The 14,776-nt window shown below is 38.8% G+C and overlaps 1 protein-coding gene across 1 annotated transcript; it reads right to left on the bottom strand.

Moving 5' to 3' along the window:
* Positions 1 to 429: 429 nt before the first annotated feature.
* On the bottom strand, positions 430 to 9,082 carry LOC112626364 (guanylate-binding protein 6). Its single transcript, XM_025388376.1, has 8 exons — positions 8,977 to 9,082; positions 8,576 to 8,772; positions 6,245 to 6,490; positions 4,897 to 5,177; positions 3,965 to 4,177; positions 2,944 to 3,046; positions 2,426 to 2,619; positions 430 to 1,480 (listed from the first exon to the last, which is right to left on the bottom strand). Exons 1-8 carry the CDS (start codon positions 9,012 to 9,014, stop codon positions 1,241 to 1,243), a joined length of 1,512 nt encoding a protein of 503 aa, XP_025244161.1. The 5' UTR covers positions 9,015 to 9,082; the 3' UTR covers positions 430 to 1,240.
* Between the last annotated feature and the right edge of the window lie 5,694 nt (positions 9,083 to 14,776).

Raw genomic sequence — 14,776 nt, 5'->3', positions numbered from 1 at the left:
TCTAGTACTCAGATCTTAGTCTTAGACCCCTCATTGGGCTGGCTGATAGAATTCCTAGAAGCAACAAGCAATTTCATCATCTGATAGCCAGTTTCACTATGTTTTTATTGTTATCATTATCAGCATTGTCTCTTACATTTTCTTATTTATTTCTGAATAAGTAAAATAAGATTTCTTTACAAAATTCAAGAGTTTAAAGTGAGGAGTATGTGTTCCTTCAACCCATACATTCAACTGGTTCTTCCCAGAAGGAGCCTATAATAATAGATTTTCGGGCTGAGCCAGGAGAATGGTGTAAACCCGGGAGGCGGAGCTTGCAGTGAGCTGAGATCTGGCCACTGCACTCCAGCCTGGGCGACAGAGCTAAACTCCGTCTCCAAAAAATAAAAAATAAAAAAAAAAAATAATAATAATAATAGATTTTCGTTAATCTTTCCAGAGATATCTTTGCATGCTCACATATAATAATTGCATTTTTTCATTGGTGATAAGATAATCTACATTGCTTTACAACTTGTTTTTTTTTTTTTTTCATTTTTCAATATCTCTTGTAACCATTCTTTACTGGTACAAATAGAGCTTCACTGTCAATTTGTTTACTGGCTGTATAATATTCCAGTACATGCACATACTAAAATTTATCTTACCAATCTTATTTGAAGAACATTCAAGTACATTCCAATATTTTGCCATTAAAAGCAATGGCCCAGTGGACCTCTTGTATGTAAATGATTTTTCAAAATTATATTTCCTAAAAGTGAACATAGTTTTTCAAAGTGGGTATGGATCTGTTCTATCTCATGTGGGCCAGGCACCGATATCCTCTAACCAGCACTTTTTATGTTTAAAACTTTGCTAAATGAGGACCGGGCATTGTGGCTCATGCCTGTAATCCCAGCACTTTGGGAGGCCGATGCAGGCAGATCATTTGAGGTCAAGAGTTCGAGACCAGCCTGGCCAACATGATGAAAACCCATCTCTACTAAAAATACAAAAATTAGCTGGGTGTGGTGGGGTGCACCTATAATCCCAGCTACTAGGGAGGCTGAAGCAGGAGACTCTCTTGAACCCAGGAGGCAGAGGTTGCGGTGAGCCAAGATTGCACCACTGCACTCCAGCCTTGGCGACAGAGTAAGACTCTGTCGGAGAAAAAAAAAACAACTTTTCTGAATGAAAATGAAAAACATACAGATCAAGATCAAAAATAGTCCAAAGCATATATGTACAATCTATAATATCCTTAAAAGAGGAGCTTATGTTTTTTAAAGAGTGAGCTCACACCTTTGACAACCTGACCAATTAATTTAGCAGGAGCAGACAATATTGAAGTTAGCTCATCGCCAAGTTTGTCCAAGGTTCGCGCAATCCAGGGAGTATCATCATTTTTTGTAGTATCAATCACATGTTTTAATTGATTTATCTCTGCATTCATCTCCTCAGATTTCTTCTTAAATCCTTCATCAAGCAAATCTTTTTGGACCTAAAGAAAATGTAGGAAGGAAAGTAAATTTTTAAAAATCCCTATTCTCTTAAGACTTACATTTTGTATTTAAGACCTGTGTGAAACTTTCTTTATTTTACTCCTAAAAACATTTTATCAATGATTAGAGGAGACTTTGGACCTAGACATTGTGAGGAAGCATAGTTTACAACTTTACTAATATTCACCCACATTATGGTTTTGCTATGGTGCTAACTCAGGTATGAGGACAAATTCTACATGTTCCTGCCCAAAAGATGCCAGTTGGGAGGTAGCCATTGGTCTGATTGCATAAATTCTCAGTCCCAATTGGGCAGCATGGTCACCCATATTGTAGGAATGAAAGGAACTTACAAGCTGATGCAGAAATCCCTTATGAGAGAACTTTCAGATGGACAACGCAAGAATTCTCCCTACACTGTGTGCTAATTTGGGCAGGCTACCCACACGGGGTAACAACTGCAGCAAGTTTCCCTTTCCTGTCCTTTTAAGTCCGGAAATTTCTGAGAGTTGCACGTCAGCATAGATCTACCTCAGGGTGTTTGGGTGGTAGTAGAGCTCCTGGTAATATGTGCTTGGTGAAGGAAACCAGTTGCCATTCACATCAAATACACTGTGTGGAATGTATGCTTAACCTCTTGAGATTACTTTTAAAATCTCCCCAAACAGCAGCTCCAACCATATTTATATTCCCCAAGGACTTGTAGGGATCATAGTCAACCTCACCTCTCCAGAATCTAAGTATAGAGAATATAGAGAAGAATTCCAAGTCTTACTGAAACAATAAAACACACACACACAGAGAAGGATTCAGGGCTTTTAGTGACTCTCAAGCAGCAAATGGTGATGTGCTTCCTTCCAAGATGCTGCTGTAACCTTCACCAGCCCTTCCTGAGGTCCCTGGGCAAGGACCGTCTGGCCTGCTGAGGCCAAGGGCAGACTTACCTTCAGCTTGTGCTCCAGCATCATATTCTGCTCTCTCAGGAGGTGTTCTCTCTCCATCTGCAGCTTCTCCTTCAGCTGGGCTATGTTTTCCTTGAGACTCTTCTCTTGAGCCTCCATCTGTTGCTGCTGCTCCTGTAATTTCTGTTTTAAAAGTTCCTGTTCCTTCTCAGCTGCCTCCTTCTTGGCCCGATCCACTGCTCCATGAAGGTATTAGAAAGAGAAGAAAATAATAGGTGAAGATTCATCTCCACTTTTCTGAGCTCAGAGACTAAACCAAATCTGAAAGGCAGGGTGAGAAATCACAGAATTTACCCAGGTCCACGCCATTAAGAGCACATTTGAGAATGTGATGGGAAAGGCTCTGCCTGTCTGGCTGAGGTACAATCATAGCTCCCCTTGTTATTTTCAGATTTAGCAGAGTGTGTGCTCCACACAAGAGGAAATTCCTCATTTTGGATCTGTTCGAGGGCATTGTATAAACATAGCCCTCCTGCTGTCAGCTGAGCCCTGCCCCATACCTGCTACTGCCTTCTCTCTATCAGTGAGGGCTTTATCCGACTGCAAGATGGATTTCTCTATCACCACCTGTGACTCCAGGAACCTCTGGAAGACCTCTTTTGCCTATAGAAGCAAGAAAAAGCACTTAGATTTCTTTGAAAATCGATGTTCTGGGCATTAGTGTTGCAAAAACAATTATGGTCTTGTAACTTTTGCTTGATGCCTAAAATTCTAAAGTGGCCCCCTACAAAGTGTGCAGGCTCTTTAGTGTGACCGGAGCCCCTCCTCAACTCCTGCTTCCTGTCTCCCTCGCGTGCCTCTCCCACGGCTATAATATCTCCCTGTACCTGCTTTGGGTTCTGGCCAGGCAGAACTATGTGTACAGGTGTACAAACTCCCAATCTCTGATGCTTATGTATGGTTGTCTTCCAGTGTACATTGCTGTCTCAAACCTATGCTTTTGCTTTCTCCTGCCACTTGCTGGCTACAACTTTAGGCAAGTTATGTAATCATCCTTGGGTACTAAGTTCAGATCTGCAAAACTTCCAAAATAAGGGTGCTTCTTAAAGTCATTAGGAAGATGAAATTAAAATGTCAAAGGAAGAGTTTAACAGTACACTGTAGGTAATAACAGCTCATTGTGAGTTAGTTGTATTACCATCACCTAGGTGGTGGTAATAAACACCAGGTAGGTAGCCCATTTTCCACAGATCTGTAAATGTCATTACTCTGTATGCAATTGTCTATTTATTTCATACTCTCTCATTTTAATCGACTTTGAATGCAAAGATTCTACTTTAACCACACAAATCACCAGCTCTTGGCACATAACTAATTTTCGTTCTGTCTCTCCTGGATTTCTGAATATTATATTCTTTGTTTGGGGATAAAAATTTTTATTCTAGGAAATAAGTGATAAATAGTGGACATTGAAAGCTAAGGCGTTATGCTATCCCTCTGCCCTCTTATTACCCACAGCTGATGCTGAAGACTCCATTCACTCTACCCTATAAACTTCCCCATGTTCCCCTTATTCCTCACCTTTACTCCTTTCCTGGGGACTTGCCAATAGTCCTGTTCAATCTTTTCCTTTGTTTCCATATAGAGCTTGTGCCCTCCAGGAACAGAGAAACTTCCTGCTGAGATACTTTCCATTAGGCCCTTTGAGAGCTCATTGAGTTTAGCCTGGCAGTATTGAACAGAGGACTCTTCATTCTGCAGCAAGAAATCCCCCTTCTTATTCATTGTGATTTCCTGCAAGGGAGATGTAGAGAGATGTCACCAGAAGAAACATATGGAGGAGATGAAATTCTAAAGAATCTGGTAGAAGAATCTATCTGACTGTGGTCCCCATGAGAAAAACATTCTAGTGGAGTAGATGTGGAATCAGAAACACAAAATTTCATATATTCACAAAGCTGAAAATTCTCTTCAAGGCTATGGAAAAGTTCATTCACCTTCCTGAGCTTCAGGTTCTTCATCTGTGACATGATGGGACTACATTCCATAATCTCTATGGTTTGTTGCAGCGGTAGCATCCTGTGCTCCTGTCCTCAGTGGTACAAGGATACAAGAAGGAGCAATGTAAGTTAAACAATGGCCCGGAATGAAGATCTGGTAAGAGAATCTTTGTTTCCTGGGAAAGGTAGACTATGCACAGAAAAATTGCACCGCTCAGGGATGACTTGTGCGTGTTCAGAGCAGGCCAGCAATCCTTAGAAGTGTTCACTTAAGGAGGATCTTAAGGGATCTGTATTGATTTTTACCTCAGTTATCAGAAGGTTTTCTGGTTAAGTGCTTAAGGTTTGGGGAGATAAAAGAGGGATATGTAGTCTTTTGAAACTCTATCCCTCATGAGAATCCATGATAAGTTATTCCTCAGTGACAGATGAGCATTGGTGTCAATAAAGGCAAGTATAGGCTTCATTCTTCAAGGGGAAGGATGATGAACAGTAATGACTAAGGCAAATTACCACGAGCTTCTTCTGGAATTCCTGGTTTCCATCCTTGAAGGAGTGCTCCATGAAGACTGCAATGGCTTCCCTCTCACAGGCCGCATGCACGTCCAGCAGCTCCTGGAGCGTGTCTGTGGGGAGCTTCACTCGCTGGGCCATCTGCTGGCTATAGTAGTCAGCTGCCCTCTGCATGGCAGCTGAGTTCTCACGCTGGGCCAGAGTTATCACTGCATTCTCCAGACAAGGCACCGCTCCACTGTTGATGGCATCTACGTAAGTCACTGCCAGAGTTCCCAAACCTAAATGAACCAGGAGATTTAGGGGCTAAATATGAAATTAAAGCTCAATGGAATCCTAGGCTACATTTCTGAGCACACACACACACGCATGCACACACAGGCATGTGCACACATGCAAACGCATACACCCACATCCCTACCTCCTTCTGCTATTATCACTGTTATTTTCATAATGACTCTTCTTTTTTATGGATCCCCAGTCCACAGTGCTAAAAAATTTAAATATCTACTTTATCTAACATACTAGAGGGTATGCAGGAAGTACAAATTCTCATTTAAAAATTAGAAGAAAAGTAGTTTACACAGATAAAATGATGAGGCGGGGTAAATCATATCGCATTTATTCCTAATTCGGAAGCTACCAATGTATTTTCAGGGAATTATGGGCTAATGTTTATTTATTTATAGGCTTTTTTTTTCCTTTTTTTTTTTTTTTTTTGAGGCCCAGGCTGGAGTGCAGTGGTATGATATTGGCACACTGCAACCTCTGCCTCCCGGGCTCAAGTGATTCTCCTGCCTCAGCCTCCTAAGTAGCTGGGACTACAGGCATGTTCCACCATGCCCAGCTGATTTTTCTATTTTTTGTAGAGATGGGGTTTCACCATGTTGTCCAGGCTGGTCTCAAACTCCTGAGCTCAAGTGATCTGCGTGTCTCTGCCTCCCAAAGTACTGGGATTATAGGTGTGAGCCACCACCCCCAGCCTTCTAGAGGTTTTTAAACTTCAACATATCTTTTGTATTCTCTTTGCAAAGAATACTGAACACATAGGACTTACCCTAAGAAAATATTGTATGTCTGTTTTTATATTCAGTTAGTTATTTTATCAGCAGAGGATTTTTTTTTCAGATATGAGGAAGCCACAGATATCAGTGACAGAGTTTGCAATATTGGAGAGGAATTTGTAAATTGCAGTAAGTGTGATAATTATACACATTTCTTCATTGAGTGTGGATACCTGTATACACATAATTCTTCTATATGGAATCTAACAAAAATTCTGAGAAACACATTATACAATATATTCAACACACATGAGGCACCATAGAAATGTAAAAAGGAGACTCACGATTCCCAGTGACTGTGATTCCCTCCCTGAGGGTCTTGGTTCTTGCATGCGTGAAGATGTAAGAACAGAAAATGTTTGTTTGTTCCTGGAATTTGGGATCCAGTTGCTTTTCTGCCACCTTCTCGATATTGGCTAGAAGGTCTTTGTCATGTGTTGGCCGGTCAAAGACAAAACATTTCCGTTTTGGAAAGAAAAGCCTGATGCACTCCCTGGGCAAATTGGATGTTTGAACTTTGGGATTCTTGCCTGAAGGATAAGAAAAACGGAGAATATAGTGACAACAGTTGTGGTATAAGGGAACTAAAGGTATTTTTGACAGGGTTTATTGTCTTTTTGCCATCTTCTAGGCTTACAGACCTCCTTTAACATAAACGTTCAATACTTCTGTGCACATGAAACTTGCACCAGTGATAAAATGCTGGCAGAAAACTTTGGGAGATATCTGATCCAAGTACAAACAAAACCCATGGCTAGTATCTGTGGATCTGAACGTAGTGCCGAGTATAAAGTAATTGTTACGAGATGTTTACTAAATGAATGCCTGAATTAATGAAATATCAAATGTCAATTTCTTGTCCACTTCATTCCATGTAGAAACTGAGCTGTGGGACCAAAAAGAAGAGCCAGAAATAAAGTATCCAGGATAAACATTATAAATAGCAACATTCGGTATAGTTAAAAAGATACCATGATTATTTTAGAAAACCACAAGGATGCTAAAAGAATTTGTATAGTGTTAGCTATTTTTTAGCAAAATCCTCTGAAGACTAAATGTAACAAGAAAGTAATCTTGTTTTGTTTTGTTTTTTCGAGATGAAGTCTTGCTCTGTTACCCAGGCTAGAGTGCAGTGGCAAAATCACGACTTACTGCATCCTTGATTTCCCAGGCTCAAGTGATCCTTCCACCTTAGCCTCTTTAGTAATTGAGACTACAGGTGTGCACCAAGACACTAGCTGATTTGTTCTAGTTTTTACAGAGACAGGGTCTCACTATATTGCCCAGTCTGGTCTCAAACTCCTGAGTTCAAGTAATCCTTTCACCTCTTCCTTCCAAAGTGCTGACACTACAAGTGTGAGTCACCGTGCCCAGCCAAGAATGTAGTTTTAAGATAATCATCACTTCTCTATAAACTCTTAAGAGAAAAAGACATATTCAATTTGACAGTGTTGCTCTTCTGCCTATGAATTTTTAAGAAATGTTTCAAGAAAGCATAAATAGAAAAATGAAAGCAACAATGAGTACACTGGAATTGATATTTCTCATCAGGTTTTATCAGATACACACTCAGATAAATGTAACCCATTGAAACAATTATTATGAATTCTAGCATGGACACATATGTTGGGTTTAAGAGAAAAATCATAACATAGAAAGTAAAATGAATATTCCAACAATTATCAGAAATTTTGAAAAGGCACAAATTATAAAGACACATGCTTCTTCAAGTGACTTTAGAACACAAAATCATTTTTGTAGATGATATAACTATACAGGTATTGAAAAGTTATATCCTTCCATGATAAGAATAATATCCGTGTAGCATGTTGATGTAGTCTGGATGTGTCCCCTCCAAATCTCATGTTGAAATGTGACCCCCCCCATGTTGGAAGTGGGCCAAGTGGGAGGTGTTTGGGTCACGGGGGCAGATTTCTCATGAATACCTTGGTATCATCCTTGTAGTAATGAGTTCACACAAGATCTGGTTGTTGAAAGTCTGGGACAACGCCCCTCTGTTTTTCCCTTTCTCACTATGTGACACATCAGCTGCCCCCTTCACCTTCTGCCATTAGTGAAAGCTTCCTGGGGCCCTGATTAGAAGCAGATGCTGGTGCCATGCTTGTACAGCCTGCAGAACTATGAGCCAAGTAAACTTCTTTTCTTTATAAATTACCCAGGCTCAGGTATTCCTTTATAGCAATGCAAAGTGGACTAACACACACACATATTTTTATTAGATAGGCTTTTCTTTGTAATTTCATGTCTAACAATTATCTGGTCAGTCATTTTCTAAACACAGAAAAGCCGAGGGGAAAACAGGGATCACAAGCATCTTGTTTTTAGAAAGTCTTAGCACCCATTGTAATCTGAATGCTAAAGTACTAATTGTACACAGAACAAATCTGTCTTGAATAATTTATCTGCACTTTAGACTCTACTTTTCTTAAGTGAACTAGGCTCCATTCCTAGAGCTCTTCGACATACCCCTCAGTCCCCATTTCTACAGACCTCAATCTAGTCTCAAAAACAAATGAAACCCAAGAGATGACGGGCAGTGTTTAGCAGATCACACACCCACTGGACCACCCACAACCCACGCTACCTGCTGATACCTTGAATCAGCTTCAAGGCGTTCTCCAGGTACTCATCTTCTGTGATAGGGTCACCATTCAACTTCAGCTCCAGAGTGAAATCCCGTACAGTCCAAATAAAGTCTGGAAAGAAACTCACGAACTCTGTGGAATCTTCTACTCCATCAGGCCTTGGGTTGGACTTTGCCTTAATGAGTTCTGTGAGCTCCGTCACATAACTAGGACTTAGGTAAGGAAAAGCAACTGTCTGCCCACAATCCACACATTTCTTTTATAAAAATATTATAAACACTGTCTTTTGTCTTGGATTCCCTGTGCTGCACCAAAGGTAATTAAATTAAAGGGAAGGAGGAAATGACTGGATCTCCATTCCTATAACGTCAATGAAACTTGGTGATTCTGTTCTGTTCCTGGAAGGATACTGCAGCTGCTCCAGGGCCTGGTGGTTGATGGTGCTCATGCTGTTGTAGACGAAGGTGCTGCACAGGAGCACAGCCAGGGCAAAGATCCAGGAGTCATTCTTAGGGTCACCCTAAAAAGCACATTAGAGCAAAGGACTTAGGAGTGTAGTCTTTAGAAATTCACTGAGACATTTATTTTGTCAGTCTTTCATTTATGATTTCAGCTAATGTACTTGCTGTACAAAGAAGATAGACATGAATGTAAACAACAGTTTGACAGTACAATATGTCTTCTAATCACAATTTCTTTACATATAAAAGGATTCTAATCTTCATAGGATTTTTCTTTTCCTCAATTGGATGAAATAAGATGCATATATGAAAAACTACTAAACTATCTGGTTCTCAGTCGGATATTCATGATGAGTGTTAACGCTTCTTCAGTCTACACATTTATTGGCCATGCATCATGTAACAAAACCATACCATAGTATGCATAACTGGGGATTGTAATTATATTCAATTAAATTCAGCAAACACTTACAGGAAACTGAAGAATGCTTCTGACTGTTCTTATGTTTAGAAAAGCAAATTTAATAAATTTACTCTCAAGATGACTATTTCAAAGTTGTGACAAACATTCATAATGATGAATCCAATAAAAATGACAATATTTATAAAGAGATAACATCTTAGTAATGTACATAAGAAGTGGAACCCATAGCTATAATGTTAAATTAAAAATTACAAGTCTATCCAGGAAGATAAGAGCTATGAAAATTGAAGAAAGTATATGTGTCTTTATAGCAGCATAATTTATAATCCTTTGGGTATATACCCAGTAATGGGATGGCTGGGTCATATGGTACATCTAGTTCTAGATCCTTGAGGAATCGCCATACTGTTTTCCATAATGGTTGAACTAGTTTACAATCCCACCAACAGTGTAAAAGTGTTCCTATTTCTCCACATCCTCTCCAGCACCTGTTGTTTCCTGACTTTTTAATGATCGCCATTCTAACTGGTGTGAGATGGTATCTCATTGTGGTTTTGATTTGCATTTCTCTGATGGCCAGTGATGATGAGCATTTTTTCATGTGTCTGTTGGCTGTATGAATGTCTTCTTTTGAGATATAAATTATGCTGCTATAAAGACACATGCATACGTATGTTTATTGCAGCACTATTCACAATAGCAAAGACTTGGAATCGACCCAAATGTCCATCAGTGACAGATTGGATTAAGAAAATGTGGCACATATACACCATGGAATACTATGCAGCCATAAAAAACGATGAGTTTGTGTCCTTTGTAGGGACATGGATACAGCTGGAAACCATCATTCTTAGCAAACTATCACAAGAACAGAAAACCAAACACCGCATGTTCTCACTCATAGGTGGGAACTGAACAATGAAATCACTTGGACTCAGGAAGGGGAACATCACACACCGGGGCCTATCATGGGGAGGTGGGAGGGGGGAGGGATTGCATTGGGAGTTATACCTGATGTAAATGACGAGTTGATGGGTGCAGCACACCAACATGGCACAAGTATACATATGTAACAAACCTGCACGTTATGCACATGTACCCTACAACTTAAAGTATAATAATAATAAATAAATTAAAAAAAAAAAAGAAGACCAGTTAATGTGAGAAGCCACAGAATTTACTTTCATTTTAATTCAACATAAATAAATAAATAAATAAATAAATAAATAAATAAAAAAGAAAGTATATGTGGTATGAAGGCTTCCTGGAAGTCGTGAGCTGAATGTTAAAGAATTGATAGAGGCCGGGCGCGGTGGCTCACGCCTGTAATCATAGCACTTTGGGAGGCTGAGGCGGGCAGATCACGAGGTCAGGAGATCGAGACCATCCTGGCTAACACTGAAACCCCGTCTCTACTAAAAATACAAAAAATTAGCCAGGCGTAGTGGCGGGCGCCTGTAGTCCCAGCTACTCGGGAGGCTGAGGCAGGAGAATGGCATGAACCTGGGAGGCGGAGCTTGCAGTGAGCCGAGATCGCACAATGGCACTCCAGCCTGGGCAACAGAGGGAGACTCCGTCTCAAAAATAAAAAAGAATTGATAGAATGTGGATTCGAAGAAATGAAGGTGATTCTGCAAGTAGAAAGACCCACAGAAACAAAATTAGAGACTGTAGATTTCAGGAGTCTTTGCAATAAGAACAGAGTTTATTGGTCTGACTGAGCAGAGGGTAAGTGCAGAAGATAAGACCGAATGGGGAGCTCCAGTACCTGGTTGATTAAGGGCACTAAAGGTCAGGCTAAATTTGTTTTTATAAATTAGAGTATGTCTAAATTATAGATAGTCCAGGAATTATTTCTACTCTAAAAAGCATGTGTAACTGGTTCCTAAAGCAAATACAAAAATTGAGATCTAGAGATTTCTACATGATTCCAGGAGATTTTATATGGGATTTTGGAGGTAGGAAGAATAGCCTATTCATTACTTATGTCCCCCAATCCCTAATTTTTAAAAAAGCAATCAATGAGGATTCTTCTTAGAAGTGGAATTCGTGACAAACAACAAACTATTTAGACAGGAGAATGTTACCATTTGATAGATTACTTTAAAGTACCTATAAAAATCCCAAAGGCATTTTGTTTATTATTATTTTTTTGTAGAGATGGGTTTTCACTATGTTGCCCACGGTGGTTTCTAACTCCTAGCTTTAAGTCATCTCCACTGTCTCAACCCGGCCCCAATAATATTCTTAAATAAATATAAAAAACAATCCTAAAATTAACACAGAATCACAAAATGCCCTGAATAATCAAAGTAATCTTGAACCAGAAGAACACAGCCTGGGGCATTATATTTCTTCATTTCAATTTATATTGCAAAGTCACAGTAGCCAAAATAGTATGATACTGGCATGAAAACAGACATAGAGATCAATGGAACAGAATAGACAACGCAGAAATAAACATACATCCACAGTGAACTCATTTTTGACTAATGTGCTGAGAACATACATTGAAGAAAGGATGGTCTCCTCAATAAATGGTGCTGGGAAAACAGATATCCACATGTATGCAGGAGATCTATATTTGATCCTATTGCCTACCATACACAAAACTACTGAAAATGGATTAAAGACTTAAATGGACAGCCAGAAACTGGATCCAGAAATCTCACTACTGTGTATACATCCAAGGAAAATGAAATGACTATGTCAAAGAGAGATCTGTTCTTTTATATTTATTGCTTACTATTCAAATAGCCAAGGCATGGAGTTAACCTGTTTCCATCAACAGATGAATGAATTTTAAAAAATGTGAAATCTATATACAATGAAATACTATTAAGCCTTCAAAAAGAAGGAAATCCTGTCATTGGCAACAACCTGGAGGAATCTAGAGGATGTTAAGCTAAGTTAATAAACCAGGCACAGAAAGACAAACACTGCATGATTTTACTTATATGTGAAATCTAAAAGAGTTGAACTCATAGCAGTAGAAAGTAGAATGATGGTTACAAGGAGCTAGTGGAGAGGGGAAAAGGAAGGTTGGAAAATGTTAGTTAAAGGATACAAAATTTTAGTTAGACAAAAGAGGGGGAAAAAAAGATATGAAGCCATAAAAATACCAGAAGAATACACAGGGAAAAAACTTGACATTGCTTTGGGCAATGATGTTTTTAGATATGACACCAAAAGCACAGGTGACAAAAGCAAAATTAGACAAGTGGGATTGCATCAAATTAAAATGCTTCAGGTAACAAAGGAAACAAGCAGCAGAGTGAAAATGCAACCAATGGAAAGGGAGAAAAATATTTGCAAACCATATATTTGATAAGGGGTTAATATCCAAAGTATATAAGGAACTTATATAACTCAATAGCAAAAAAAAAAAAAAACAAAAAACCTCATACCTCATTTAAAATGAGCAAAGGTGCTGCAATAACTTGCGTGCATGTGTCTTTATAATAGAATGATTTATGTTCCTTTGGGTATATACCCAGTAATGGGATTGCTGGGTTCAATGGTAGTTCTGTCTTTAGCTCTCTGAGGAATTGCCATGCTGTCTTCCACAATGGTTGAACTAATTTACACTTCCACTAATGGTGTAAAAGCCCACAGCCTCACCAGTATCTGTTATTTTTTGACTTTCTATTAATATCCTATTCTGACTGGTGTGAGATGGTATCTTACTGTGGTTTCCATTTGGATTTCTGTAATGATCAGTGATATTGAGCTTTTTTTTCATATGATTGTTGGTCACCTGCATGTCTTCCTTTCATTACAGCACTATTCATAATAGCAAAGACATGGAATCAACCTAAATGCCCATCAGTGATAGCCTGGATACATAAAATGTGGTAAGTAAACGCAATAAAATACTATGCAGCCACAAAGAAGAACAAAATCATGTCCTTTTCAAGGACATGGATGGGCCTGGAGGGCATTATCCTTAGCAAACTAAAGCAGGAATAGAAAACAAACACTGCATATTCTCACTTGTAAGTGGGAACTAAATGATGAGAACATACAGGCACATAGAGGGGAACAACACACACTGGGGATTATGGGAGGGTGTGGGAGGGGAAGAAGGAGAGAAGCAGGGAAAATAACTAATGGACACTAGGTTTAATACCTGGGTGATAAAATAACCTGTACAACCGACTCCCATGACATGTTTATCAATGTAACAAACTGCACATCTTGCACATGTACCCCTGAAATTAAAATAAAGATTAAAAAATGATTAAAGAACCTGAATACACATTTCTCAAAAGAAGACATACAAATGACCAATATGTATATATAAAAGCGTATAAAATTGCTAATTATTAAGGAAATGCAAATTAAAACAAAAATAAGATATCACCTGACATATTTAAGATGGCTATTTCCAAAAGAATTAAAAATAACAGTTATTAGCAAGAATATAAAATAAGGGAACATTTGCTGTTTTTTGGAGTGTAAATTCATGCAGCTATTATGGAAAAAGTATGGAGGTTCCTCAAAAAATTAAAAATAGAACTACAATGTGATCCAGTAATCTTACTTTTATGTATAAATCCAAATGAAATTAAATCAATATTTTAAAGAGATATCTGTACTTTCATATTCATATTTATATTTAAATATAGAAGTATGAATATTTAAATATATCCATAATAATTGCAGCATTATTCACAATAGCCAAGATATGGCAACTACCTGAATGTCCATCAATAGACGAACAGAAAAAGAAAACATAGAGTACGTGTATGTGCATTGTATTAGTCCGTTCTCATGCTGCCCAATAAAGACATACACGAGACTGGATAATTTACAAAGGAAAGAAGTTTGACTCACAGTTCAGCATGGCTAGGGAGGCCTCAGGAAACTTACGATCATGATGGAAGGGGAAGCAAATACATCCTTCTTCACATGGTAGCAGGAGAGAGAAGAATGATAGCCAAGTAAAGGGGGAATCCCCTTATAAAGCCATCAGCTCTCATGAGAACTTACTCACTATCATGAGAATAGCGGGGGGAAACCACCCACATCATTCAATTACCTCCCACCGGGTCCTTCCCACGACATGTGGGGATTATGGGAACTACAATTCAAGATGAGATTTGGGTGGGGACACAGCCAACCCATCCATAGCATGCATATATATATTTATTGAATATTGAATATTATATATATAATATATATATTCAATCTCAAAAAAGGGAATTTTGTCATTTGCAACAACTTAGATGAACACTGGGGTCATTAGGCTGAGTGAAATAAGTCAGACATAGAAAGACAAATACTGCATGATCTCACTTATTTGTGGAATCTAAAATAGTCAAA

The sequence above is a fragment of the Theropithecus gelada genome, chromosome 6 (assembly GCF_003255815.1).
Source record: "Theropithecus gelada isolate Dixy chromosome 6, Tgel_1.0, whole genome shotgun sequence".
Lineage (NCBI taxonomy): Eukaryota > Metazoa > Chordata > Mammalia > Primates > Cercopithecidae > Theropithecus > Theropithecus gelada.
This window is presented reverse-complemented; position numbering and strand designations above follow the sequence as displayed.